The 26,005-nt window shown below is 35.6% G+C and overlaps 1 protein-coding gene across 4 annotated transcripts in view; it reads left to right on the forward strand.

Annotated features, from left to right (window-relative positions):
• Positions 1–312: 312 nt before the first annotated feature.
• LOC134533055 (pecanex-like protein 1) overlaps positions 313–26,005 on the forward strand; it is an 86,420-nt gene continuing 60,727 nt past the window's right edge. For 2 of the 4 annotated variants that reach the window (XM_063370244.1, XM_063370245.1), the window contains exons 1-6: positions 313–591; positions 8,153–8,346; positions 8,824–9,002; positions 10,679–10,819; positions 16,775–16,959; positions 20,960–21,116. In XM_063370244.1, the coding sequence (XP_063226314.1) occupies positions 439–591; positions 8,153–8,346; positions 8,824–9,002; positions 10,679–10,819; positions 16,775–16,959; positions 20,960–21,116 (1,009 nt within the window). In that variant the 5' untranslated portion in view covers positions 313–438. The remainder of the gene's footprint in view (positions 592–8,152; positions 8,347–8,823; positions 9,003–10,678; positions 10,820–16,774; positions 16,960–20,959; positions 21,117–26,005) is intronic. The other 2 variants (XM_063370246.1, XM_063370247.1) reach the window with 1 other exon arrangement.

The raw sequence follows: 26,005 nt of genomic DNA on the forward strand, positions 1-26,005 counted from the left end.
AACATTCCACTAGTATACAAAGAGTCTAATTTTAAGTACGTTACAATTTCTAATTTGTTTATTTTGAATCGCAAACTCACCTTAATTCTGTTATATTTAGATTGTTTTCATTCTGAAATGTTTGTAATCTGTCCTAAATTTTGCAGTAAATGTGGTATTATATTTTCTGCCATGTAAAAAGCAATTCATAATTTGGTTTTGTGTTTTTTTACGTAATTATACATATTTCTGCATCCTACAAAATTAAAAAAAAAATAATGTTTTTAGTTTTAAAGTCTGTTTCCAAGTGAAATTATTTTGATAGTTATTTCTAGCGTTTTCAAGATGGCTGCAATGGATGTCATCGATTGTATTGTTTCTTTAACATTTTCCTTGAAATTTTTAAAATTGTAGATTTTTAGTACGGAACAATGTTGTTTAAAATGAAAATATATAATCATGGGATCACAAACGCTTGAAATATTGCGGCAAGGAGTGTGGGCTTCCCTCACAGGTGGCTGGTTTTATGACCCACATCAAGATATATTTTGTAACACATTTCATCTCTACGTTTGGCTTTTCCTGTTATGTTTTCCTTTTACGGTTTACCTGGTAAGTTTTGTGATAAAATGTTTTAAAACTATGCTTTGCACCTAGGGCTACGAATTATCCACATACTTTTAATTGAGGGAATTACCTTTAGGATTTTAAACTAATGTTTATTGAAAGGAATTATGTATAGAGTTTAACTTAAATTTGGCTGTCAAGTATAAATTTGCTTATAGTTAGACTTGGTATTTAATCAAAGAGTGATAATCAGCTGATTGGTATTAGATGTGTAGTGTTTTGAAAGGTGCAGTGTAATTGTTAAACTAATATTAAGTCTTTGTTCAGTTATTCGAGCTAGCAACTATTTTTAATTTGAGTTGTTTCACTCACAATTGGGCTTTCATCTGGTGGCAAGTAGTCTCCCCTTTACTCTTCCCTCCTCATACTCTTGTCATGTCTTCACTTCCCTTGCATTTCATAACCCCCAGCATTCCTTCCCCTCCAGCCCATTCCAATCCCTCCCTGGCCTCCCTACCACGCTTATTCTGTTTTCTTCCATTCCCTCTGGATGTTCCACATGTGATCTCTTCACCCTTTATACTTAACTCTGCGCTGCCCTGATAAGTTAAAAGGCAGTAAGTCCAACTTATTTCTAAGTGTTTTTTTGTAGCATATCTGAATCAATCTAGAAAAATACACCTTTGTATGACATTATAAAGCCCTAACTTCAGTATAGTGATGAGTTACATTGAAATTTATATTGGTCCGAACACCAGTTTAGGTTGTTTTAATATATTTTCCTAATTTCCTGAAAATTTTGTTCTTTTGAGATAGGGCTTTCTATGTTATGAAGGCTGTGTGTACCCAGCCCTTCTCTCCCTTCATCACCTTAAACAAGTCTCTTTGGTAATTCTTCCCACCCGAACTCCTTAATCATTTTAGATAGATTATGCATTTCCCCCTCTTGTCATTTCCTTCTCCACATACCCATCACCCACCTCGCTGCTCTACACTGCATTTACTCCAGCTCCCTTACCTCAATCACAAGGTAGAGGTCCCTGATAACGGCCTCATATTCCCATCATTGGCCTGAGTTTGCCTTTTACCGTACTCTTCTCCCTGCTCCCTGTAGGGTCTTGCCGAGTAATTTAAGCATCCTCCTCCCCTTACCACTTGCTCAACCTGTTTTGCACATTCTAGGTTATTGTGCAGGTTCACCCCCAGGTACTTAGATAATCTGTACTTGTTCTGTATACATATCCAAGTTTATCCTTTGATCCTGATGGCATGATTCTGTATGATTGATCCTGTGGTACCTACATGATTTTTGCTGTTTTAATTCAGTACGTCGAAAGATCATGGACATACAAAATATTACAATACAAACATTAGGAAGAAATTTTATTTGATAATTCGATCATAAATCATTGTTATATCACAATTTTTTTTTTAATATATAAGATCTTTTGATGTATTAATTTAAATTAACAAGCATCTGTACCACAGGATCAAAGTATTCAGGATCATGTATCTCCTGTCCTTTCCAGCTATACACTTCCCTCATTACCTTCCTCTTCCTCGTAAATTTAATCACCTTTGTTTTTCCAACATTCTGCAACATTCCATTCTCCTCTGTCCATCTTTCTAGCTTGATCATATCCCTCTGCAGATGTGCCCCTTCTTCGCTACCTTATACACCATGCATTCATCCACAATCAATCTCATCCTGTCCTCCATTCCGTCTCCTGTATAATTCATCATCATTGTGAACAATAGGGCCCCAACACATTCCCCTGTGCGACTCCCGACATTACTTCCCCCTCTTCAGACCTATCCTCTCCCACCCTCGCCCTCTGTCTTTTATCCAAAATGCATCATACAATTGTTTGTTTGTTTGTTTGTTTGTTTGTTTATCGTCTTTATTGGTGGCGAAGTTAAGGCGTTACGCCTTCTCTTACACTTAACCACTTTTCTGCAATTACATCAAAGATTTGAATATTAAAAACTAAGCATGATATAGACTAAATATTAAGAGAACAAATTAAAATTTTAACTTAATGTTCAAATATTAACTATTACAAAATATTCAACCATAACTAATTATAAAGTAATTAAAGACTAAGCATAGACATACATAAAAAGGAAAATAATTAAACATACAGCAAAAAGTATCAAAACCGAAAAAAAAAGAAAAAAAAAACATTAGGTGCTACTACATTAAAACCAGTCACTCGCACATTCACACACAGAATCAAGCAGAATCAACAATTAGTTCAACTATACGTTGAATGTTCCATGGGTGTTCCTTTTAGTGATTATTATCGATTATTAATATTCATTTTTATATTCTTTAAGGCTCGGAGTCATGCCTTGTCGATTTATAACATTTTTTTTTTTTTTTTACATTTCTTTTGTATAAGGGATAATGTAAATGCACTAGTAGTCATGCTAAGAACAATTTTAGAAAGAAAAAAAAATTGACTTAACCTTATTGATTTGTTAGTTCTTTTCATGTGTTTGTGTTAACCTATAACTTTCCTCAACAATGTTATCAACCACTTTTAGATAAAGACAAATTATTTTATTATATCTCTAATTTTGAATAAAGTGTTATTTTGAGCCATTAGTCATGCCAATTTTCGTATTTACCAGTGATCATCACATTTTGTGCCGGTAGTAGTCATGCGTGATTTTGGCACCTTTAGATTGCAATCAGGGATTTGTAATTATAATTTTAATTTAGTACTGTTTAGGTTTAAACACTTTATTTTAAATGACTCAAACTTTATAAGGGAATTTTACGAACATATTTTTGTAATGAAAATATGTAAAACATAAACAATTAATTATAATTATATTACACACGTACAACATACATATAGATCAGTTAAATCCAAACAAATAAAGCTTAAACAATGATATATTTTGCCAACACTTACATATACGATGGGAAAATATAAATACAGCAGTAATAAGTAAAAATTTTCAAAATACATTTGAAACACTAGAAAAACATTAAAAAATTCACAACAGTAATTAAATAAAATCTAACAATTACCAACTCTTGCTTAGTAAAAATATAATAATACATGGAAATTAATTAAAACTAAAGCTATTCTTCTTAATAATTAGGTAATTAAAACTGAAACTATTATTTTTAATAATTAGATAACTATTGTTCAATAATTATTAGTTTCTGCAATTTACAAGTTTTCTAAACTTAAGTTTCATTAACATCAACAGGTGCTTTAAAATGGCAGTTGACCCTGGCACTTTGCTGGTTCATACCATTGATCTGTGACCTAGTCACATAAGAAACCTTATTTTTCGTCACAAACACCTTTTTACTCTCGTCCTGAGCTCGCATGCCCATCACTTTTTCTTCTCCTTCAGTGTCTTGGACAATGCAGACAAATCTGTACTTTGTGCTCCTTTTTCCACCCATAAATGTCACAAGTACAAAATTTCTAGGTCGAAAATTCTCCTTGGTCACCTTTTTCAACTAGGTATACACAATCTTCTTCATGTTCTCCACTCCATTCATCAGAAGACTCCATAGAAACAGTTTCTTCCTCCGATGATGAATCTTATCAATTTTAATCCACCTTCCGCTTTTTGGCTTTCTGTTTTTCCTTCTCCAGCCTCTTTCTCAATCGTTCAGCTGCCCGTTCTTCCTTTTGCAAGTCAATCTTTGTCTTCTCTTTCTTAGAGAAATATTCTTGCCATATACTCAAACTAGCAACAGAGGGGATATTCTCTTTCGGTGCACGTTTTTTTAACCTGGGCTTCTGAGAAGGCCAAAATAATGTTCACTTGAAAAGAGAGGGAATGGATTTTTCTGTGTGCACAACCGTAAAACCTTTCGATGTTGATGGAATGGGCTCAGGATCAATTGGTGAAACAGTGTTCTCAATGACTGTGCGCACTTCTTCAACAGCAGTTGGAGTAGATTCTTTCTCAGGTATTGTGTCTTGAATTGGGGAGTGTGGTTCCTCACATTGAACAGTTGAGCTGGTTTAGACCTTGGCGTAAAAATTCATCATGTCTCCAATACTCAGACATTGTCATGTCCGTTACATCTTCCTGCTGTATACCTGCCGATTCTTTGAAAAGCTTCAATTCTTCATTCCCAAGAAACTTTTCCAAATGCTGAAAAATCTGTGAAATACCAATATTACTTCCTGGAGTCTTGGGTGTAAGGGAGGGAAGTTCTGGTGCTGGTGTGCATGGGGCTATGGAGGGCTTAGAAATGAACTTGTCCAAATCCACTGCCGAAGGATTCCATGGGAAAATTCCACTTTTCTTGAATGAATGCTGCAAAATTTCTGCAGTTGAAAATTTCTGAATCGCAGTATCTAGCAGTTTGGCAACATCTTTCTTCTTTAGTGTGGGGTCTTCCTTGTTCGCCACACGCTGCAGTCGCCACTCATGAACTGCATTTTTCCATCCATTTTTAGGTGGCTTGAAAACTCTGACATCCATCGGTTTGGTAATAATGCCACTAAAACTATACCATGTTCATTGCAGAATATTTTGCTGTTTTACATGAGGTTTGATGAATGGCCATTGATGAAGAGAATCACTGGTAAAGTTATCTCCTTCACCAACCTTGGATGAAATATATGGGTCAAATATTCATAAAAACTTCACTGGTTCTTTTGTGATTTGCCAATTCCCCACTCGGAAGGTATTCCTGCTAAAATATCTTATCTTATCTTTCTTATTTTAGACAAAGCAGGGTGGGCAAAGTTCGCCAGCTGCATTCCCAGTCATTAAGACAGTAATACATTCCTTCTCGTCAGAGTTGACTTGCTGAAAAATGTTCTTGTCTCTTTTTTTTTCACCAGAACTTTGTTTCCCTTAGGGGTTGAGGAAAAAAGCAAACTGATCTCCATTAAAAATTCATGGATCAGACAGAACATCTTCCAGCTTTATTTTCTCCAAATACTTGTACACTTCCCCAAACCATGCTGAGATCTGTCCCTGCGAGACAGCAGCCCAACTGAAAGTCTAATTCTGTGCAGTTCTCAAGGTTAAAGCTGGATTCCTTTTAAGGAAAGATGTGCATGCACCATTTCCTAACTGGTTACCCCTCTTTAAAAGGAAAATACATCTTCAACTGTAGTTAACTGCTGCACACTATTCTGCAAATCATCCTAGTAAACAGGAATCCTACTTTGCAGAGCGAAAGGGCCTACTCCACTAGCATGCTCTCCTTTTCGAGCCAAGATTCGGGTCCCATTTTTCTTCCTACAGGTGTCTTCCATTTACGTTATCGGAAAGGGTGTTCCTAGGAACACCATGTCTTTCCGAGGCCTGTTTGATGAACATCCTTTCCTATGCAGCCTGCAAAACAACTTTCATCTGGTGGGGCTCATATTTCAATATGCCTCCTCTTAACATGGCACTGCAATACCAAGTTTTATGTGTTAATTTACAGATTCAATCAGTCTAATACTTAAATACTATAAAACCATACTTACTTCAATCATATTAAAAAGTTGTAATTTTTCTTATGAAATGAAAATAATCCAACATCAATACTGAACCAAAATTATATAATGTAACATCGGGGAGGCAAAATCTACTCATGAGGTTAAGTTTCCAAGTAGTTCTTATTTCGGTAACTTAATGATTTATAATAATTATACATGTTTAATCTAATGTTCCAGTGGTCGTCACCTGTGACAATTACTGGTCCTGATGACTGGTTGAAAGTTTTCCAAACATAGTTAACTCATCATAATGTAATACACATTTTAGCGATTGCTGATTTTCCATTTTTAAAATAATTGACATGTACCAGTGTTCGTCAGGAATGACAAAACAGGTGATTTAAGTTGCTCGTAACCCCCATTTGTTTGTATCTTTGTTTATTATCGTTAGAATTAATGTACTAGATATCATTTATAAAATCTCTGAAAAGCATACAAACACAAACATTGCTCTAAACAAATCACAAATATAATTAAATTTAAAAAAAAAGTAATTACTTACCTTTCTTGACACAAACCAGCAGCAGTATATTTCACTTCTTAGAGTATGGTAGAAAAATTTACATGCAGGAATCCCCCTTCTGTAATCGGGTGTGTTGTGAAAATGTTTATGTTGACAAACCCAAACGACCCTTTCTCTGAATGTTCGTCTCACGAAAATTTGCATTCTTGCACTTAATATGATTTTTTTTTTGTAAATGACAACTACAGGTGCGATGACTACTACCAGTAAACTTAACTGATTCATATAAAAAAAAATTCAATACTTTCTTTGCATTTGTTCTGTCTCAATCATTCTACTAGATGTTCAGTTGGTTTATTATAATGATTGTAAGAAGTCACGCAAGTAATAACAGCTACAAGGACTTAACGTGACTTTTTACATCCAATGTATTACACTTAGTAAAAATCTGTTTGAATTATTTGTGACGGAAAGTGCAAGGGTGGTATCGGGTTAAAATTTTTGCATTAGTCCTTAAATAAAAGTAATGACAAAAAAATGTAAAAAAATTAACATGGCATTTGAGACCGAGCTTTAATAGTTTCACTCAGTGTATCCAAGTTAATTATATGATAGTCACTTATTCCTTAATTGTTTCACTTAGTTCTGATATTTAAACTTGTTTGAAGTGTTTTCAACACATCACATTTGGTTCATTAATTGTAGAACCTGTCAGTCATTTGACTTGACTGAATTGTGTCTAAATAGTAACTTGCAGCTGTTGAGGCGAGTACGGTAGATAGCCAAGGTACTAGTACTATTTACTCTGTTGGGATAGAAAAAAAATATTACTTGGTAAAGGAAGTAATTATATATTTGATATCTGGCCCACTTGAAATGTAGTATTTACATTTTTAGTTTTGCTGTGTGGAAAACACTTGCCATTTAATAAAGCTGTACAGATCATAGTTTGTGAAATATATAATAAGTACATAACATTGAATGACAAAATGTGACATTTAAAAAATAGAACCAGTGCCTAGTTCAGTTTTAAATAGGAAATATTGTTAATGAAGACTAAAAAATATGAAATCACACGTAAAAATATGTGTTCAATTGGAATAAGTATCTGCAAGGTTTTGTTTTAAGTTAAATTGTGTGCGGGTTTGAACAGAGAGATTACAATTTCTTCAGAGATTCACCTGTCCGTCTGTCCTGGTTTCTGGTTTTTGTAATTTTTTGAATTTGATCCAAGCAAATGATGGGATGGTTAAGCCATGATTGATTGCTTCCCCAGTTTCCGTGAACTGTGACATTGAGTGCAGGGTCATACACTGAGAAAGTGTGGGGGGGGGGGGGGAGGGGGTAGAGAGATTTATCCTCCCTCCCGGAAAATCCTAAAATAAATCCATAAAAATCATTTCCACCAACAAAAGGGAAGTATTTAAAAGCTAACTGTGGGCAATTTGGTTATAAAACTTCTCCCCTCCTCCTTTTTGAAATGAAAGTTCTGTACGCTCCTGGTTGAGTGTACCTGTCTCTAATGACCTCGCTGTTGACAAGATGTTCAAGCCCAAATAAAAGTGCATTTATTTTTCTTTTTATTCTTTTAAAATTGTGTAAATGAAGTGGGATGGGACAGTCTGGCAACAGGCACCGGGAAGTGTGGTTGTGTTGGTGTTGGCAGTATTTCCCCCCGACCGTGTACGTGTGGGGAGCGTACTGCTTCACCATCACGGTGCTGTTTGCTGTCCTGAAGCTGGCCAACTTTGGGCTGCACCACATGTACGACACGTCGGAGTGCATTCAGGAGGCCGTGGAAGATGATCGGCCGGAGAGCGAGAAGCGCAGGATGCATCTGCAAGGAAGCTCTGTGAAAAGGTATATTTATTGTTTCATGCCTGACTTTTAACAAAACATGACATTTTGTGTTGTTTGGTTTTAAAAATGTTTCTTGGTTAAAGCATAGTATAATCCTGAAGCTAAAATTGATTGGCTGCTACAAATGGTTTGCCTTTTGAACACGTGGGGATTTAGTATTTCAATAATTTTTTGGGACTGACTATACCTAACTGAAATGATGCTGTCAATAGAAACTATGTTATGGTCTTTCTAAATTTCTTTGTGTAAATTTTCAATATTTAATGATAGTTGATGGGGCATCATGATTTAAAGTTGTTTGTCTTGGGATTTGTCGTTTGTGAGCCGCAAATGTTGTAAAAGCACAGTCTTTTAATATTATTTCTTTACTCTCGAGAACAATTGCCCGGGTCTTTTCATAAATGTTTCAGTTTCCTGTAACATAAATCAATGTGCTGCTGTAGAAATAAGTGAATTTTGTTTGTGTGGTTGTTGAAGGGAAGAGGAAGGAATAGAGCTGCAAGTGCTGGGTGAAAAGCGAGCAAGTGAGACGCCCCCCATCGGCAGTTCCAGGAACTCTTTTGTGGAGACGAGAGCAGGGACAGATGCAGACAGCATCAACTCGTCAGAATACCCTGCAGAGGAGGCTGTCTTCAAGCCCGGCAGCGGCACAATAGGTACCAGTGTGCATCGTCTGTGGCTGTAGGGATTTGCAAGTGCTGTTATTCTTTACTGGAATGAAAATGAAACCTCAGTGAAACCTCATTAACAAAAACCCTGTTGATAAAAAAAAATTCTTATTTATACAAAAAAATGTAACCATATAAATTCACAAAGCAGACATGGCACTAGGCTCCATGCTGAGGTGGTAGAAGTATAGTTGGTTACCCTTGCTTGATAGTAAAAAAAAAGTATTCAAAATTTGGTTGTAAAATAAAAATAGCATTACATTAAATACATACTATAAGTAGTCAGCATTTTTTTGACCCTCCAGTAAAGTTAGTGAAATGTTAATTAGCCTGTATTATTAGTTAAGTGACAATATGTATTAATATGTATTACATAGCAATTAATCAAACATATAATTTTTATTTTACACTAATTATAGTGTCGTTACTGCAATGACAGGTTTTATAAAAAAAAAAGTTCTCCTCTACCATGTTATGAACTTGCTACTACCAATATTTAGTGCGCTTAACCACTCTGCTATGGAGACACAACAAATTAATGAAAGAAATTATGTTAATTTAATGTTGTTGTTCTAATATTCTCAAGTACTTTTAAAGTTGCAATTATTTCTTGGTATGACTATTAAAGTATAGAAAATGTATTCCAAGATTAGTTTTGCTACCATAACGTTTCATTTGGTACACCAATGTTCTAAAATGTGACTACATACAAGTTAATTGCGCCAAATGCAGGTCTGTCATCGGATTAAAATTACTGAAAATTGAGCTCTGTGCATGTGTGGGAGTTTAGGCAACAGATGAGTAACAGATAGGACACCAAAATCCGTTCCCTAAAAATAAAGTACTGGCTGTGTCCTATCTAAGGTTTTGAGAGTGGTTTTGTGCACTCGGAATACCGTTAGGGTATGGGTGTAGCATATTCAACTTATAAACCCTTATTTTATTCTTGAAATATTGCCTAATATCCATTTTTCACAATTTTGAATATTAACTTGGGATGTGCTAATCAAATCTTCAATTATAATTATTCAGTATTGGAGAGATATTGTATTCCAGGAAACGTAATTGAAGAAAAATATTTAATGTAGGCAAATTCAGAGATTTAAACACTAGACTGTTTATGTTTTTTTTTTGACAAGGATTACATCATTTCTCTACAGAAGCTTTCAAAAAAAAATGGTATTTGTATCCACCACCATCTACAGTGATCTTAAAATATTTAATTAACACTTTAGGGTACATTTGTACACAAAAATAAATTGTTTACATTTTAAACATATATTTGTTTTTTTTAATAAAAATTTTACATTGGCTGTTTCTTGAAAACATAAATTTATGTGTTTTTGCTTTGCTCATATATTAACTTATTCCTCTCTTGAGATTTAGATTAGAGTTTTAAGAATTCTTTTAAGAATCGTAATTCCAGATTTGGATTAGAGAAAAAGTGGATTGACTAATCAGTAATATTTACACAACTGTATTTGACTCCACTGACGCTGTGCATTAACGTAGTGGACTATGTTAAAACAATTACTTGAGTTAATTTGTTTACAAAAGTCGCAGTAGTAAGTTACTCCTAGTGTGTTTGAAATGTTTTATATTTTTTGCTTGTTTTCTTTCCTATTAATTTTTGAGATCCCTAACTACAGCTTTTCTGTTGTCAGATTTGAAAGTAGATGTGCACCGCAAGAACAGTTCGGAGAGCAGTGAAGACGCCCTCAGGACGGCCACAGACCGGATCAAGTCTGCGCGCCCGGCTGAAAACGTCGGGGAGGCAGATTTGAGAAACCTGCAGGCTGCCAGAGGTGAATGTTGCTTAGCTATCTGTGTACAGTCTTCAGTCAGGTATAGATTCTACATCGCCCATGGTTTCCGAGAAAACATTAGTTATTTATGGAAATGTGGATGGGTTTTTTTATAGTGATGGGTTTCTCATTCCCCTTTAATATACTTACAGACTTACTATTCATGTTCCTTTGAAAATTAAAGAAATTCTCTATGATTAATAAAGTAATGGGGGAATGTATATATTACATACCTTTAAATTTTTTAAATATTTATATTAATATATTTATTTTATATTTATATTATTTTAAATTTATTTTATTTATATTAGAAATAATTTTTATTTTTGAGTTTTTTTTCTTTTCAAAAATGCAAATATTTTACTTTTTGAAAAATACAGAGAATCTAACTTCCAAAACCTTAGAATACTATGATATTTACGTTTAAATATCAATTAATTTCACTTTCCATAATCATGTGGGCCCGAAAATTGTAGGAAAACAATGAAAAGTATCTGTATACATGATTTTCTTAACTATTGTTTGGGTTTAATCTGTCCGCACTATGTGTTATTGAAAAACACTGCAACGTTACCAAAGATTGCATGCTTCCACACGTGAATGCCAGCTACCTGACACCGAAGTTTACACAATCAATATTTTGGTCAATAGTATAGTAAATTCTCTATGTAGAGATTTCCTTATAACGTTACAACCAGCAAAAATTAGAAGTGCTTCTTCAGTACATATGGGTTTTATGGAATTTTGTTCTCGACTTGTGTATATATGTTTTGTTTACTTTTTTATTTAGATTTTTGTTAATATTAAATATTTGCTATTAAAGTACCGTATTTGCTTGCGTAAAGGCCCCGCCCGCTTATATGCCCCCCCCTTGTTTTGTAAACATTTTTGAGAAAAAATTAAAAAACCTGTTTTTCTGGGTTTATCTGAGGGAGGGGCAGCTTGGCATGCATCAAACAGCAAGCCATGGGAGGTGATTTGGTAAGCGGCAGTGATACAGAGACTGGTATTATAGTTTGTCCGCTCTCAGTAGGACTGTCGTGAGGCGTGACAGACGTACGCAGTTAGTCGTATCTCAAACGACATAAAGATAAAGAAAGTTGGACTCGCGCACTTGTGTTGATGTGCAGTGTTGTCGGAGAAGAAGAGGTGAAGTGAAGGAGGAAGGGAAGTGGTGTCTGGTTGGCTGGCTAGCTGGCAGGAGGGAGGTTAAGCCACGCCTCTGCCTCTCTCCCCCCCTGCCGTAGCGCTGCCTCTCCCCCCTGCGGACTCGCTGCCTTTCTCTCCCTCCTGCCGCGTCGCTGCCTCCCCCACCCTCCCTCATTAGAACAAAGACGCACGACTTGCCAGTCGTTCCGCAAGCTGTTTCATTTAATCAAAATTTAATTGGCGTTTAAATAAGTTGTGGCAGTATTTCATTTTGCTTTTATTAAATGTTAGTTTTTCATACCTGAAAAAAAGAAAAATCTTTCCTCCAAATTCGCGTTTAGGCTCACTCCCCTTTTTTGGAGTCAAAAATTTGGAAAAAAAGGGGGGGGGGGGGGTCTTTATGCGAGTAAATACGGTAGGTATTTTTATTTCTGAACCTTTTTGAGGTTAGGTTGACCATAAAGCAAGACAGCACATGTGGTTTGCCAACACGCATCTTAATTTTTTGTTGGTTGCCTGAAATATGATGGGTAATGGTTGTACCTATACACCAAACCTCCAGAGACAAAATAAATAATATTTAACAGACTACACTCTACTTCTCACAGTTATGTTCGCCTTCTACCAAATAATATCTTCAAAATACCTATAAAATTTTGGCATACTTGAGCATATGTTCAGTTGTGACATTTTTATTGAATTACAGTTTTGTAAAAATATTTTTCTGAGCAGTGTAATACTTTGTACTGCTGTTACTTACAGTAAGCAGTACTAGTACTGCTATGGAAATTACCTGTATTTACTGGTGTTTTTATAAGAAAAATGTAAATACATATATTGTAAAAAAAAAGGTATAAATATGAAAAATAAGTGGAAAATATTAACACCACTTTCTGCTATTAAATAACACCACTTTGTGGCATAAAATAAAAACACAAATGCATGTCTCTAATAATAATTTGAAAAATGTGTATTAAAGCATATTTCAGTAATAATATAGAATATGTATGATTTTTGGTAGTGTTATAATTATATTTGCAAGGCAAAATGCAAGCAGTGATAGGATCTTGAAAGAAAGTCCTACTTAACCGTGAAACGTGTTCATAAAAATATACTGCACACGCCCAATAAAGGTAAGTTTTCCATTGTAGGTCATCAAAAAAATCTGGGGCGTCGATTATTATATTCATTAGAATGCTGATACGCATCAGCTGTAGTTGCTCATTCTTTGGTTTCGTGCCTCACAGTCACCGGCTATGCCATGCTTCGCAGGGCCTACTTGTCATGCGCAGCATGAGGCACTCTGCAATCCACAAACTGTCGCTCACAGCTGACTTCTCGTCACCTGCCCACAGCCAAGTTTCCAGGGACACCAAAAGATACTTGTTCCCCTCCAGGCCTCCACCAAATCTACAAATTGGCGATTGCATGCGACACGGCCCAGACCTCCCAACAGCACACTGTTCACAAATTACTAAATTCTGTTTTAACCAAATATAAGGTGTAATACATAATAATAGAGCCTACAAAAATGTGAAAATTATACTAAGTTTACAATTTACATTTTCTAAAGTATGTTCAGAAGTCCGTCCAAAAATATTTGACTATCAAAAAATAAATATACTAACAAAAACTGCCAGCCACATTCTACCTCCCCCTGGATCGTAACCCTGATACATGTTTGTGTAATTAAATTGAGGATCACTTTCAATTGGCCAGTTAATATTTTATGAAGATAAATTTATAGCTTCATATTATTGTTTGTTGAAGGTCAGAAAAAATTTTCAATCTTGACAAACCTAAAAAAAAATTCATGGAATAGGAGTATTCTTAGTATGTAACAACGCAAAATTTTAAACAAGGCATTAAATTTGTGGAACTCCATTTCTTTGATTTGTTGCCAACTTAACAGGCTATTGTTGCCTTGAATTATATGCAGTTGTGGGGAATGATATTTTTCAGGAGTTAAATTCAGAAGTGTTCAGTGTGCCGAAACATAGGCCCAGATTGTTTGTTTATATTTACGTTTGCAAACATTTAATTTAACATTGTGAATCATTACAAAACAGTATCGAGTGTCAATATTATTTGATTATAAACAGAAAACATCTATCAATGTGAATGCTCTCTATGACTCTGTGGACCGAGTCGTTTGCAACAATACATTTAAAAACTTATTTTTTTTATTACAACATTTAATAACACGTATTTTTCCTTGGTTAAGTTTTATTTTGAAAAACATTTAATATTTCGGTTATTGTTGTAATTGTGTGTAATTGTTTTGGACTTAAAGCTTAAATCTTACGATTCGTACGGGCCAATAGGAATGCGCCATATGGACGTTTTTGAACGGGCTGGCAACGATCGAAAGAATGTTGGGGACTTTTTGAAGACCGAAGGACGCTCGAAGTTAAAGCCAATATAGTTTGTTAAATAAATATTTCAATTGAAAGTAAATAGGATTGTGTGTATTTATGACACAAGTAGATGTGCAAAGCTACGTGTGTAGAAAATGTTTTAGGGAAATATGTATAATTTATTTAATTATTGTGGATAGAAATTGCGATTGTCGCCGATACCGTAAGTTACGCCATTGTGGCGCTTGTTAATTTCCCTAATTGTCACCGCTACCCAAAACACACATCTGATTTTTATGACCCTATAGACAAATGAACCCTAAGGAACTTAATAGAAATTCGTGACATAATTTTTATAAACATAATTTTTTTTTATTTATGACAAACTTCATTATCTCGTCTAACCCCAGGTGTCTTGTTTTTAAAGTTATCTGCTCACCCTGAACTAACTAGCCGGCTCATTATAAATAGACTAAGCAGTTAAAATAAAACTTTCAAGTGGTGAAAATATTTGGTGACATAAAATCTATCAGGACAAACAAACTTTTGGTTTATGTGTGTGCCCTACATACCTCCGGAAATTACGAATTTAAGGATGATCTGTTAAGCTAATCTATCACTGCCACAGTTTTTTATTCTGAAATCCAAACTGCCTGTATTTGTACTAGAGTTGAATTTATTTATGTGGGATATTTGTCTAACAGTGAGGGATAAAGTTATTAAAAATATTTGCAGTTTTCCAAACAACATAACTACATAGTGTGTTATTATTTGTCTACTGCCATTATTGTCCCATGTTTTTATGTGGTTTAAAATTGATTGTCACCAATACCTCAGTTGAAAGTAATAATAAAATGATATAGTCCAATAACAAGGTAAAAGTAGATCAGATAAGCCTAATTGATGATATAGCGGTTTATGTATGACTTTTAAGATTTTATGACTTTTAAGATTTGTTGCCACAGGACTAGAAAACTGGGGAAAATGGGAAAATGTCTGGGAATTTAAAACAGTCAGGGAATTCCGGTAAAAGTCACGGAAATCACAACATATTTCTGGAATTTCTTCTTGTGCCAACAAAAGTGAAATGGAAAATTCAGCTTTCATTGATGTTTAGGCACCTCAAAATATCATGAAATTCAGTTGATTTCCCTTCTTTTTGTGAATTCTCAAGCTTTTTTTATGTAAACACTTTTTATGAGAAAAAAAAGTGTTTATGCATGTTTACGTACACGTTTGATAGCCTTTACTCAATTTCAGGAGAATCGATAGTAATCGTTGGCAAACACGTATTCTGATCTCAAAATGCATGAATTTTAATACACTGCCATTTATTTTGATTGGCGTGTATTATTAATAAATAATCCAACTCAAAATTTGTTTACAGTAATTCTGGAGATTACTGGTGTCTGTGGATTAATGGAGATAAAGTTACAAAGCCTATTAAAAATAGCAGAATAATTTTATCCTGTACGATAAAATTTAAATTAATAATTTTTGTTGTGGTGAGGATATCAAAACTGAAATGTTTTCAACGAGAATATATTTCTGATTTTTGCAATGTTCGTATAGACTATGCGTAGATAGTATATGAAACTGAAAATCAGATTGCACATGTTTTAATTCTCGGTGGGGAAAACAAATGGCATTAAGAATCATTTTGAAATTAAAAAATTAAAAAATTTGAGAAAAACAGTAGGATGTGCTTTGAAGCATGGCATGACTATAATCAGCAAGTCTGCAAGTGGGTCGGTATGAAGTGAGTGATTTGTAAAACCACTTTTCAAAATCAGGACCTTAACTTGTAAAACTGGCATTCTCAAGTAATAATGAAATAAATTATTGTTTATATTTGTAATTTAAATTAAATTATACATTTGGTTAGGTATATTAGTTATTCTATTATAATATATAAGAACATCTAACCTAACCACTAAGAGTGGTAAACTACCTGTAAACAAATTGAATGATTGGATATTGTGTCAGGGAGTAAAAATGCAACTTACAACATTTTCAGAAAAGACAGAAAATTCCTTCAGAATTACCAAAAATTAATTTCAATAAGGGTGAGTTCTATGGAGTAAAAACATATTATAGAATCAGTTGCAAGTCATTTGCTAGTTTTTTTTTATTTAGAGAAAAGAGGTTTTATCATGCAATTATTTATTTTGGTATGCTTATGTTTTAATATGAAAACAGGACATTTGAACGGCAGAAAAAGTGTCAATATCAAATGGCACTACAGAATTGTTTGTGTCTTAAAGGTCGGGGAAATTTGTCGATGCAGGTCTGTAAAACCTGGAAAAGTCAGGAAATTTTGGAATTCCAAGCTTGTAGTAACCATAGTGTGGCATGTTGCAGTACTTAATATTCAAGTGGCCAACTAGTGTATGAATCACTCTTAACCTTTGAGATATTGTCAGCATCGTGTTGTGTGTGTTGGCCACAGACAACCTGCAAGGGAAGCGGCTGAAGGGGCACATAACTGTGTCCATCGTCGACCACGACGACTTTGAGCTTTGTGACGTGCCTTCCTGCCAGAATAAGAAGCAGTGCGCGAGGAAGCTTTCCACGGACTCCCCGGAGGAGCGGAGCCCAGGGCTCAGGCCTGAGAAGCCGTCTGCATTGACTGGGGTCTGTCTCCCTTTTCTTTAGTGTGTTTGTGTGTGGGGTGGTTGTTGTTGTTTTGTTGTGTTATTGTGTGGGTGCACACACCATAAGTGTTCGTGCACCTTGGGGTCAGAGTGCATGTGTGCTAAATATAGATAATGTACGCAGTTTTGTTGATGCTTGTGATCTCTCAGGTTTTTCAAGTTGAGTCCAGTTTGAGCGAGTGTTACAAAAAAATAAAAGCTTCAAATGTAAGTCTAATTGGAGTCTAAGAATTCAGTGCTCACAAAATCTGGTGGGTGATACTGTAGTTTTATTAAGTTTAATGGGGCTCACTGTAGTTTCACTGATTAAATAGCAGTTTTGTGACAAGGTCAGTCAGTAGGTTTGTAAGCACAATTTTCTGGCTTGTGTGTATTTGAAGTACAGACTTGAAGCCTTCATCACAGGTTTTTCATTCTTTCATCATTTTGTGCAGTAAATAACTGAAATAATCATATTTTGTGACTAAAATACATGGAAAAATGGAAACTAGAAAATAGGAGGTACTAAGTATTATTCTTTTTGGTTACAGTCATTTTTTCTAAACAAAACTTGGAAAGAGACAAATGTGTTTTTTTTTCTCAAGTCGCACTACTTGCAGTCAAAATTAATTAAAACCAAAATAATACCGTTGAGTTAATATTACTTCTGTTTACTCACAACCTGGCCTGTTCATAGAACATACAGTATTGCTTCAAAACCACACATTTATTGATTGTATTGATACAGCATTCATAAACAATTTAATTTTGTAAATAGTGTGACTGTATAGTAATCAAAAATCACATTTTTGGCTAGATGTATAGTGATTGTGTTAGAATAATTGTCATTGCATTCGTTAAATCACAAATCAAGAAATATTTACACAGCTATTTATCACAAACATGTACAGAATTTCATTTTAAAGGGGCTGGGGGGAAATGCTGTTTGCTTTCAATTTCTTTCTTTTTGTTGGTTGTAGGGATGTGCGAATCCTTGATTTTCAGTTTGGTTCGAATCCGATTCGAATCCCTGGCAATATTTGAGATATGGATCCGATTCCGAATATTAAGCACAGAATAATTAAAAATAACTGATTATTTTAAAAATAATGTGTGTTCTCTTTTTTCTGACTGTAACTACTGGCAATTATTTATTTCACTGAGATTGAAATGTTTATAATTATGTAAACTTAATTAATAATAAACACTTTAAAATATGAAAACCAAAACATATTCGATTCTCCAATAAATAGCCAAGACTTTTTTTCTTGTAGGTATGTAATTGTTTTTAGTTTATAGTTTGCTATACGATGAAATTCGTAATTATAGTTTAAGCTCTCGAAATCTCTAAATTCTTTTAATGTCACTGTGTTAATTATTTAATTTACATATCTTTCTTTGATACATCATATTATAATTATAAATACTTACGTAATAGTAGCCTAATTTTATTTTTCACTGCTAGTATTTTTGAGCCATATTAAATTAATTTATAACTTTTGTGAATATTCGTAATACTGTTCGAATCCATGTACGTACAATGATTCTGGGTTCAGGTAATTGTGGATTTGAACCATTATATTTAATCATACTAGAACTCTACACTTAAAATTAAATAGGCACTTGAGTTTGATACTACTATAAATAGCTGGGGGCATACTCAGTGGGGTAGACGAATGTGGTACAATTCCCCCAATATCCTAAAAAATCTATATATCATTCAACCAACTAGGGATGTGCGAGTACCCGATATTTCCGGCCTCAAAATTTGAGTACTTGCAAATCCCTAGCAATTTGTCATACCAAATATTAACATAATTTTGTTATTGCTAACAGTCTTATTTCCAACATTTTAGGTTAATTTTCACCAAGTAATGTGGCCTGCTTGATGGTGTAGATAATGTGTATTACTTTATGGATATATGAGGCTTATAAGTAAAGAAGTGGCAACGTAGCCCAGATAGTCGCAGAACATCGGGCATGTGCAAACAGGATATCGGAGCAGTGAGGTGGTGCTGTTATCGATGTTAAGTGTACATACAAACGTCAATCAAGTAGAAGGGGTGTTTGCTGCGTAGCATTGAAGTGGACAGTGTCGTTTCTACAGCTGTAAAGCATGTTTACAAAAATTGAACAGCAATTGTGGATTAAAATCAAGGTTGCACGTTAGTAAAAATGCATTTCAATGTTATAAAGGATTATCTGAAGCCTGTGGCATGAATGATTTACTGTATAGGACGGTTACACTATAGATCAAAGCTTTTCGTGCTGGTCGAACTGAGACTGCAGATTTGCACCCCACAGGTCGATCATCCATTCCTCAACATCATGTTGACATCTTGTGTGGTCTCCTTTCCATAGACCATTGATGGATTGTCCAGGAAATATCCACTGAAGTTGGGTTCAGTCATCAGACGGTGGAGAATATATTGAAGGAAAAACTCAACATGAGGAAAATTGCATCCCGCTGGGTCCCACATCGACTCACTGACATACAGAAATGGCATCGGTATGCACTAGCTGGTAGCCACCTCGACAGATACCGCATTGATGGAGACTCATTTCTGCAGCGTATTGTAGCCATTGATGAGACGTGGGCTTGAGCCCACGAGTCTGAATCAAAGCGTCAATCCAATGAATGTCATCACCTAGGTTCGACACGTCCACAGAAGTTTTATCAGGAACCCAGTTGGGCTGATTGTGGCATACGACTTCGAGGGAGTCATTCTTATGCGTTTTGCATGCTGTGCCTTAAGGAGAAACTGTCAACACAGTCTACTATTGCTGATATCTAAAGCCCGGATATACAGTGCAAACGTTCACAACGTCCACATTTATTGCGGGACAATCTCCCTATTTGTGTTGCATGACAATGCTTGTTGTCATGTTGCACAAGTTGTAAATTATCTTTTGCGATAGTGGTCTTGGGAGATGTTGGAACATCCTCCGTGACTATGACCTCTTTCCTAAGTTGAAAGAACCCTTTCGAGGCATCCAATTTCCTGACATGCCATCTGTGGTTAGCAGTAGGACGCTCTGTCACTGACATCAACAAACAAATCTTTGCCAACGGTATCCTACAGCTTTGTGACAGCTGGCAAAAAGTACAAGACTGTGCTGGTGTTTGCTTGTACATTAATTAAATTCTTTTTTCCAGTTAATGTTTTCATTACTTATTTACAACCCTTGTGTGCCTATGTATATGTGTTTGTATTCCTTTGTTTTAATGTATAATGAGACCCCAAATGTTTCCTTTCTAGTTTTATGAAAAACACTTTATGGAGTGGAAATTACAATTCAGCAAACATAAATTAATTATGTCAATAGTGATTTATGTAGTCTTTTTTTTAAAACAGCAAGTGGCAATTAGAATAAAAAATTGTTTTTTATGGCTGCTGTTCTAAAGACATTGGTCAGAAAGGAAAGAATGCTTCAATATAGGTGTTCGCCTGGAATAGTGAATAAGGAGGGGGGGGGGGGAGGGCCTTGGAAGGAACCCTGCAACAAACTCTATTTAAACTCTCTCCCCATCCCCTTTATGGTATTACAAAGTGTTATCCTACGCACCTTGCATGCCTGCTATCCCTGCCCTGCCCAGAGGTACAGAAAGCCATGAAATAGAGTGAACTAAAGTGGTATTTGTGAAGCAGTTTCCAGGCATATATCAGAAGTTCAGGAGGCAATAATTAACCACAGTCATTAACCACAGTCTAAAGTATTTTTAAGTGATGCTGTTGCGACATAGTCTGTGTAGTTCTTTAACTAAGCTGTTCTAATGCTGTTAATTTTATCTTTTTCGAGCTGCAAGATACATGTTTGTGTTTATAATGTGACCTCCTCTTATATTTTCAGCAGTTTTTGGTTGAATACAGTATATATATTAGATATTTCTTACTTCTCCTCTCATGTTTTCAGGAGACAGTGACAAAATTCGGTTGTATGAATTTGGTCGCTCCTGGTATGATGATGAACCTCTGGCTGACTGACTTTCTTTATTGTAGGGAGCTGGCCCAAGCTCGGTCGTTGGACCTCGTCGGTACTCAAATGCCTCGGACTCCAGCTACGCTTTCCTGCCGGCCAGTAATAACGCGCTGTCCATCAAGCCAACTGGGTCCTTGGAGCTCGGGTGCATGCTGGAGCCTGGAGACAGAGAAAAAGGTCAGTCTTATTCGGTAGAACTTTGCTATGACCTGCTGCGAGCCTACAAACACTTAGCCATCCGTCCGCTAGGAGAGACATGGTCGGTTTACTTCCGCGCATCGCCCTTCTGCTGCCAGGAAGCAGAGCGTGATACACCTTCCCCCTTTGACGGCTTCCTCCCAATTGAGTGCCGAGCGGTGTGACCCTGAGTCGTACAGTGCTCTTTGGGCATTCAGCGATCAGTTTTTATGGTATTGTGAGTGATTTACAAATCAGTTTGAAGCCTTTATGAAGTAGGGATGATTTTTGGACCACTTGAACAGCCTTTCCTGTAATTTTCATTTGCTTTGGTGTTTTGCTACTGAAGTATTAGTATGTAGTAGTTGTTACTATCTACTATTTACATAATCTTTTGTGAACAAATATTTACTTTTTTATCAATAAATTTTTAATGGTGAGCCTAGATTAAATAGATACTGACCCAGCAAAAAATTTTGTTAATATGTATTACTAGATATTGCTGTGCATCTATGGGCTAGTTGCCTTGTTTTGTGGTTGGATTATTGTAAAGTGGGGTGCTGATAAATCATATTAAACAAAAAAAATTAATTCATTAGGACATGCTTAGAGAGGGTGAAAAATCGTAAAAACGATATAGCCGCGAATTAATGCGACTCGTTAATTACTTGCGATTAAATGCGAAAATCCCATATTCCTGCGAATTTACACTAAAAACGTCTCATAAACACTTTGCCGGGCAAAACTAACATTAAAAATACATTTTACGATAATTTTTCATGGAAAATTTGACATTTTAAATGTTAATTTTTCACGTACATGACTGTAATCAAACCCTAATATTTACTTTAGAAACAAACCACGCCACCATGTTGCCAAAGAATTGCTGCCAACACTTTTTTCGGCATTGTCAACAACTTTACAAACAATACAAGAGAAATAAACCATAGCCGCGGTATATTCTTTCTATGAAATTATCGAAGTTACTGCGTACGAGATACAAGTAGTGTCGTTTAATCTCGTAGGTAACGGTACTACGTGGTTCGATATATCGATTGACGATTCTCGGTGTATTTCCGTAGCGCCATTTGCTACAGTACACATGCGGTGTAGTAAACCTTTGCTTTGTTTTTACCGTTGGTTTTTACGCTGTTTGTCAACAAAGTGTAGTTTGTGCGGGGTTTTTTGAAATAAAGTGCTCACGTTTTACCATTCAGTAATTGTTTTTATTTGTTTATTTTAATATGGGGCGGACCAAGTCCGTTTCCGTACATTTGCGCGCATCGGAATATAAGGGCCATCATTTTTATGTTAGCGATACAAATATTTTGATGTGCAAGCCGTGCAACCTTCGCATCAATTGGGAGAAAAAGGATACGTTGGAAAAACACATTAAAACATCGGGTCACATTGACAGACTCAAGCAATTTTCTGAGCAAGATGACAGGAAACGACAGGCAACATTACCAACCACGCTGAATAACCAAAAAAAAGCAAAAATTGAGAAAGAGGAATTTATTGAAGAGACTGTGAAAATGTTTCTCAAGGCTAATATTCCTCTTATAAAAATCGATGATCCAGCTGTAAGGGAATACATCAACAAGTACATTCCTGGTTCTGGGGACATACCCCAAGCATCTACACTCAGAAAGAATTATGTCCCTAGGGTTGGTGAAGCAATACAAGAGGAAATAAAGGAAGCATTGCAAAACAAACAAGTTGTTGTTGTGGCGGATGAAACTACAGACAGTTTAGGTAGATGTGTATTTGCAGTTCTTTTTCGCACAGTGTCTGCAACAGCAGTGCAAGAAGTGTGTTTGGCCAGTTGCTCATTTTTAAATAAAGCAAACGGCACAACATGCAGTCAGGCTATACTGGAGACTCTAAATAAGTACAACATTTCTTATGACAATGTAGTGGGTCTTGTATCTGATTCAGCCAGATACATGGGAACTTGTTTTGCTGCTTTAAGGACAATTCTTGGTGAAAATCTTATTCACTTTCAGTGCTGGGCACATAAAATTAGTCTGATTGGTGACTGTTACCTCAAAGAGTTTCAGGAACTTAATACACTGGTTGCAAAAATGAAAATGGCTTTTCTTCATTCAAGAAAAATAAAGAATGCATATATTGCATATTTAGATCATCACCATCCTGAATTACCTGCAATCTTGTTTCCAGCACCTGTACTAACAAGGTGGAATTCATGGTTTACTTCAGTAGAATACTTGGCTCGGTATATACAGCAACTTGTGAGCTTCTTTTCAGAATGTGAGTTTGGCAACAGTAGCAGTGCCTATATTGTTGAAATGTTTGAGGATGAGTACTTGAGCCAGAAGCTCAAAGTACAATTAAAATTTGTGAGTGAAACATGTGGTACAATGAAAGCTCTTATCACTAACTTGGAAGGTTCAGCATACCCTTATGCTCACAAGTTGTGGGATGAGTTGGTTACGTTGCAAAACAGTCTGCAGCGTTATGCTGATGGTGCTTTCCCACAAGGTACGCTCAAGCTTTTGAGTATTCAAACATGACTAAGAAGGAAGAAGTTAAGGTACAGATCAAGTCATGCATGCAAAGATGCCTTCAGACATTGGCAAACCACATGGGTGGCACAGAAGCCAATCGGTTTTATCAAGGGGTAGGTGCTCTTTTCAATCCTGCTACAGCTGGCCAAAGACTACAAGTTGACATGCAAAAAGCTGAACAACATAAAAAACGACTCACATTTATGTCTGGCATGAATACAGACACTTTTTCTGAGGGCTACTGCTACTTTCACAAGCAGCTGTCAACTAATCTGAGAGAAGGATGTGAAGTCGACGTAGTTCAGTTACTACTTGCTGTGAAGATCAAGTATCCTGAATTCTCAGAAGCAGCACTTCGCAGCATATGGGCACCAGTAAGCAGCGTCGAAGCTGAAAGGTTCTTCAGCAAATATAACTTGATTGTGACGGATAGGAGAAACAGGATGAGTGAACAGACTGTAGAGACCTGTTGTATGCTTTCTTTCAATTCCATTGACAACTCTTAATTTAGTGCGAAGAATAATTTTTTTGGAGTTGTGCTGCAATGTACATACAGTTTATTATGATAATTGACTGAAGGAAAAACTTATAATGGGTTGTGTTGCTGTGTCCCAATTATTTTCCTTTCCATTAAAAATGGATAAAAACACTTCTGTGTTGTGTTTGTGTGCCAATTACGTTGATTTTTTATTAAGTTAAATGATAAATGTTTTAGTTGTATGTCCAGTTTTCTTTTTTTCATAGAATAGTTAGCGCTTATAAAATTCTATATTATTGGTAATAAATGCTACAAAAATGCTACAAGTAAATATTTAGATGCTATAAATGACCAGAATAAATGCTATTTTTCACCCTCTCTAGACATGCTGTATTTTTGGTGTGACCGGAAATTGTGTGGAAATTATCTTAAAACAGAGAATGAGGAACCTATGTGTAATAACTGGAACCAAACCGAGAACTAGGAAGAAAGTAGAACCAACACATCACGTAATTACAGCAAAACCCCTTATTTGTACTTTTCATGGGGACAAAGTAAATAAGTGTAAAAAGCGGGAAAGTGTAAATAAAGGGAAAAGTAAGAAATACGTTAAAGTTAATTAAAATACAGTCACATCCTGTAGCGTTCATAACAAATGCGGGCTACATTACACATACGCATTGCACCACAGTAAAAAAACTATAAAAAAAAAAAGACCACAAATTGGAAATTTACAGTCAATAGCACGCAGTGCGCGGAGAAAGGTCATCGTACTCAATCAGCTGTTATGGCGCGGCGTAGCCGCCGGCTGGCTCTCTCTGTTGTCTGAGCTGCGCATGCGCAGTATAACTCACTCAACGCTCCGCCGAGACTCGTGACCTTCCATCAGCAGCCAGCCAATAGATGCGAGCTTAGCGGAAAAAAAAAAGCTCCACCTCCCGTGTACCAGTTTTGTCCAGTTCTAATACCAGTTTATTGGTATACGCACCAGTTTTCTCGCTGCCGTGACGTGTTCAAGTTTACGTTCATCTTGATGTCTTGATACCAATAATTAATTATTTACGATCCCCAGATATAAATGGTTAGTTTAAAAAATATGCGTCAACTGTACAATACTTCCGAAATTATAAAATACGTTTAAAACAGTTACCAAGACTCCGCTCATTTTATCTAGTGAAGTTTATGTCTCGTACCAGTATTTCGGCTAAGTTGTGAAATAAATATAGTAACAGAACGTTTATACATTCGTGAGTTTACGTTTTTCCCGAGTACATTTTAGATTGTCTCCTGCTATAATTACTCGGACATTTACACGCCTAGGCTTAAATTATTATATGTTTAGAAATAAAAGCAATTTTTCATGTTATAAAATATGTTTATTTTGCGATTTAAAATGTTCACTGCCGACTATAAAAGTTACGTTTTTCACAATGTTTTTAGGCCTACTATCGTTGTTACGTGACGTAAATAGCGGGATGGATTAGATTTTTGAGATGTAATTCGCGTGAAAGTATTGTATTGGATTAAATGGGAACCAAACGGGACCTGAAGAATATAGTGCAAATAACGGGAAAACGTAAATAACGGTAACGTAAATAAGGGGTTTCACTGTAGTTTTTTCACATCTGCAACTGTAATAATATTTAGCCTTTTTTTCTTCTTCATCTCTTTTGAGAAAGTGACATGTTACTCAATCTGCACAATACTAGCAGCCATGTTAAAGGTCATTCTCATCCTTCTCTCTCCATGTAGAATCTTTGATATTTTCATGATTACTACTTTTTATGATTAATTGTTTTGAAAACAGTACTATAGAAGATACGTTCAGTGCACAATTATTCAAACAAAGGTTCTGAATACTTGCTTGACTTCTTATAAATAGA

Source organism: Bacillus rossius, chromosome 6 (genome assembly GCF_032445375.1).
Source record: "Bacillus rossius redtenbacheri isolate Brsri chromosome 6, Brsri_v3, whole genome shotgun sequence".
Taxonomy (NCBI): domain Eukaryota; kingdom Metazoa; phylum Arthropoda; class Insecta; order Phasmatodea; family Bacillidae; genus Bacillus; species Bacillus rossius.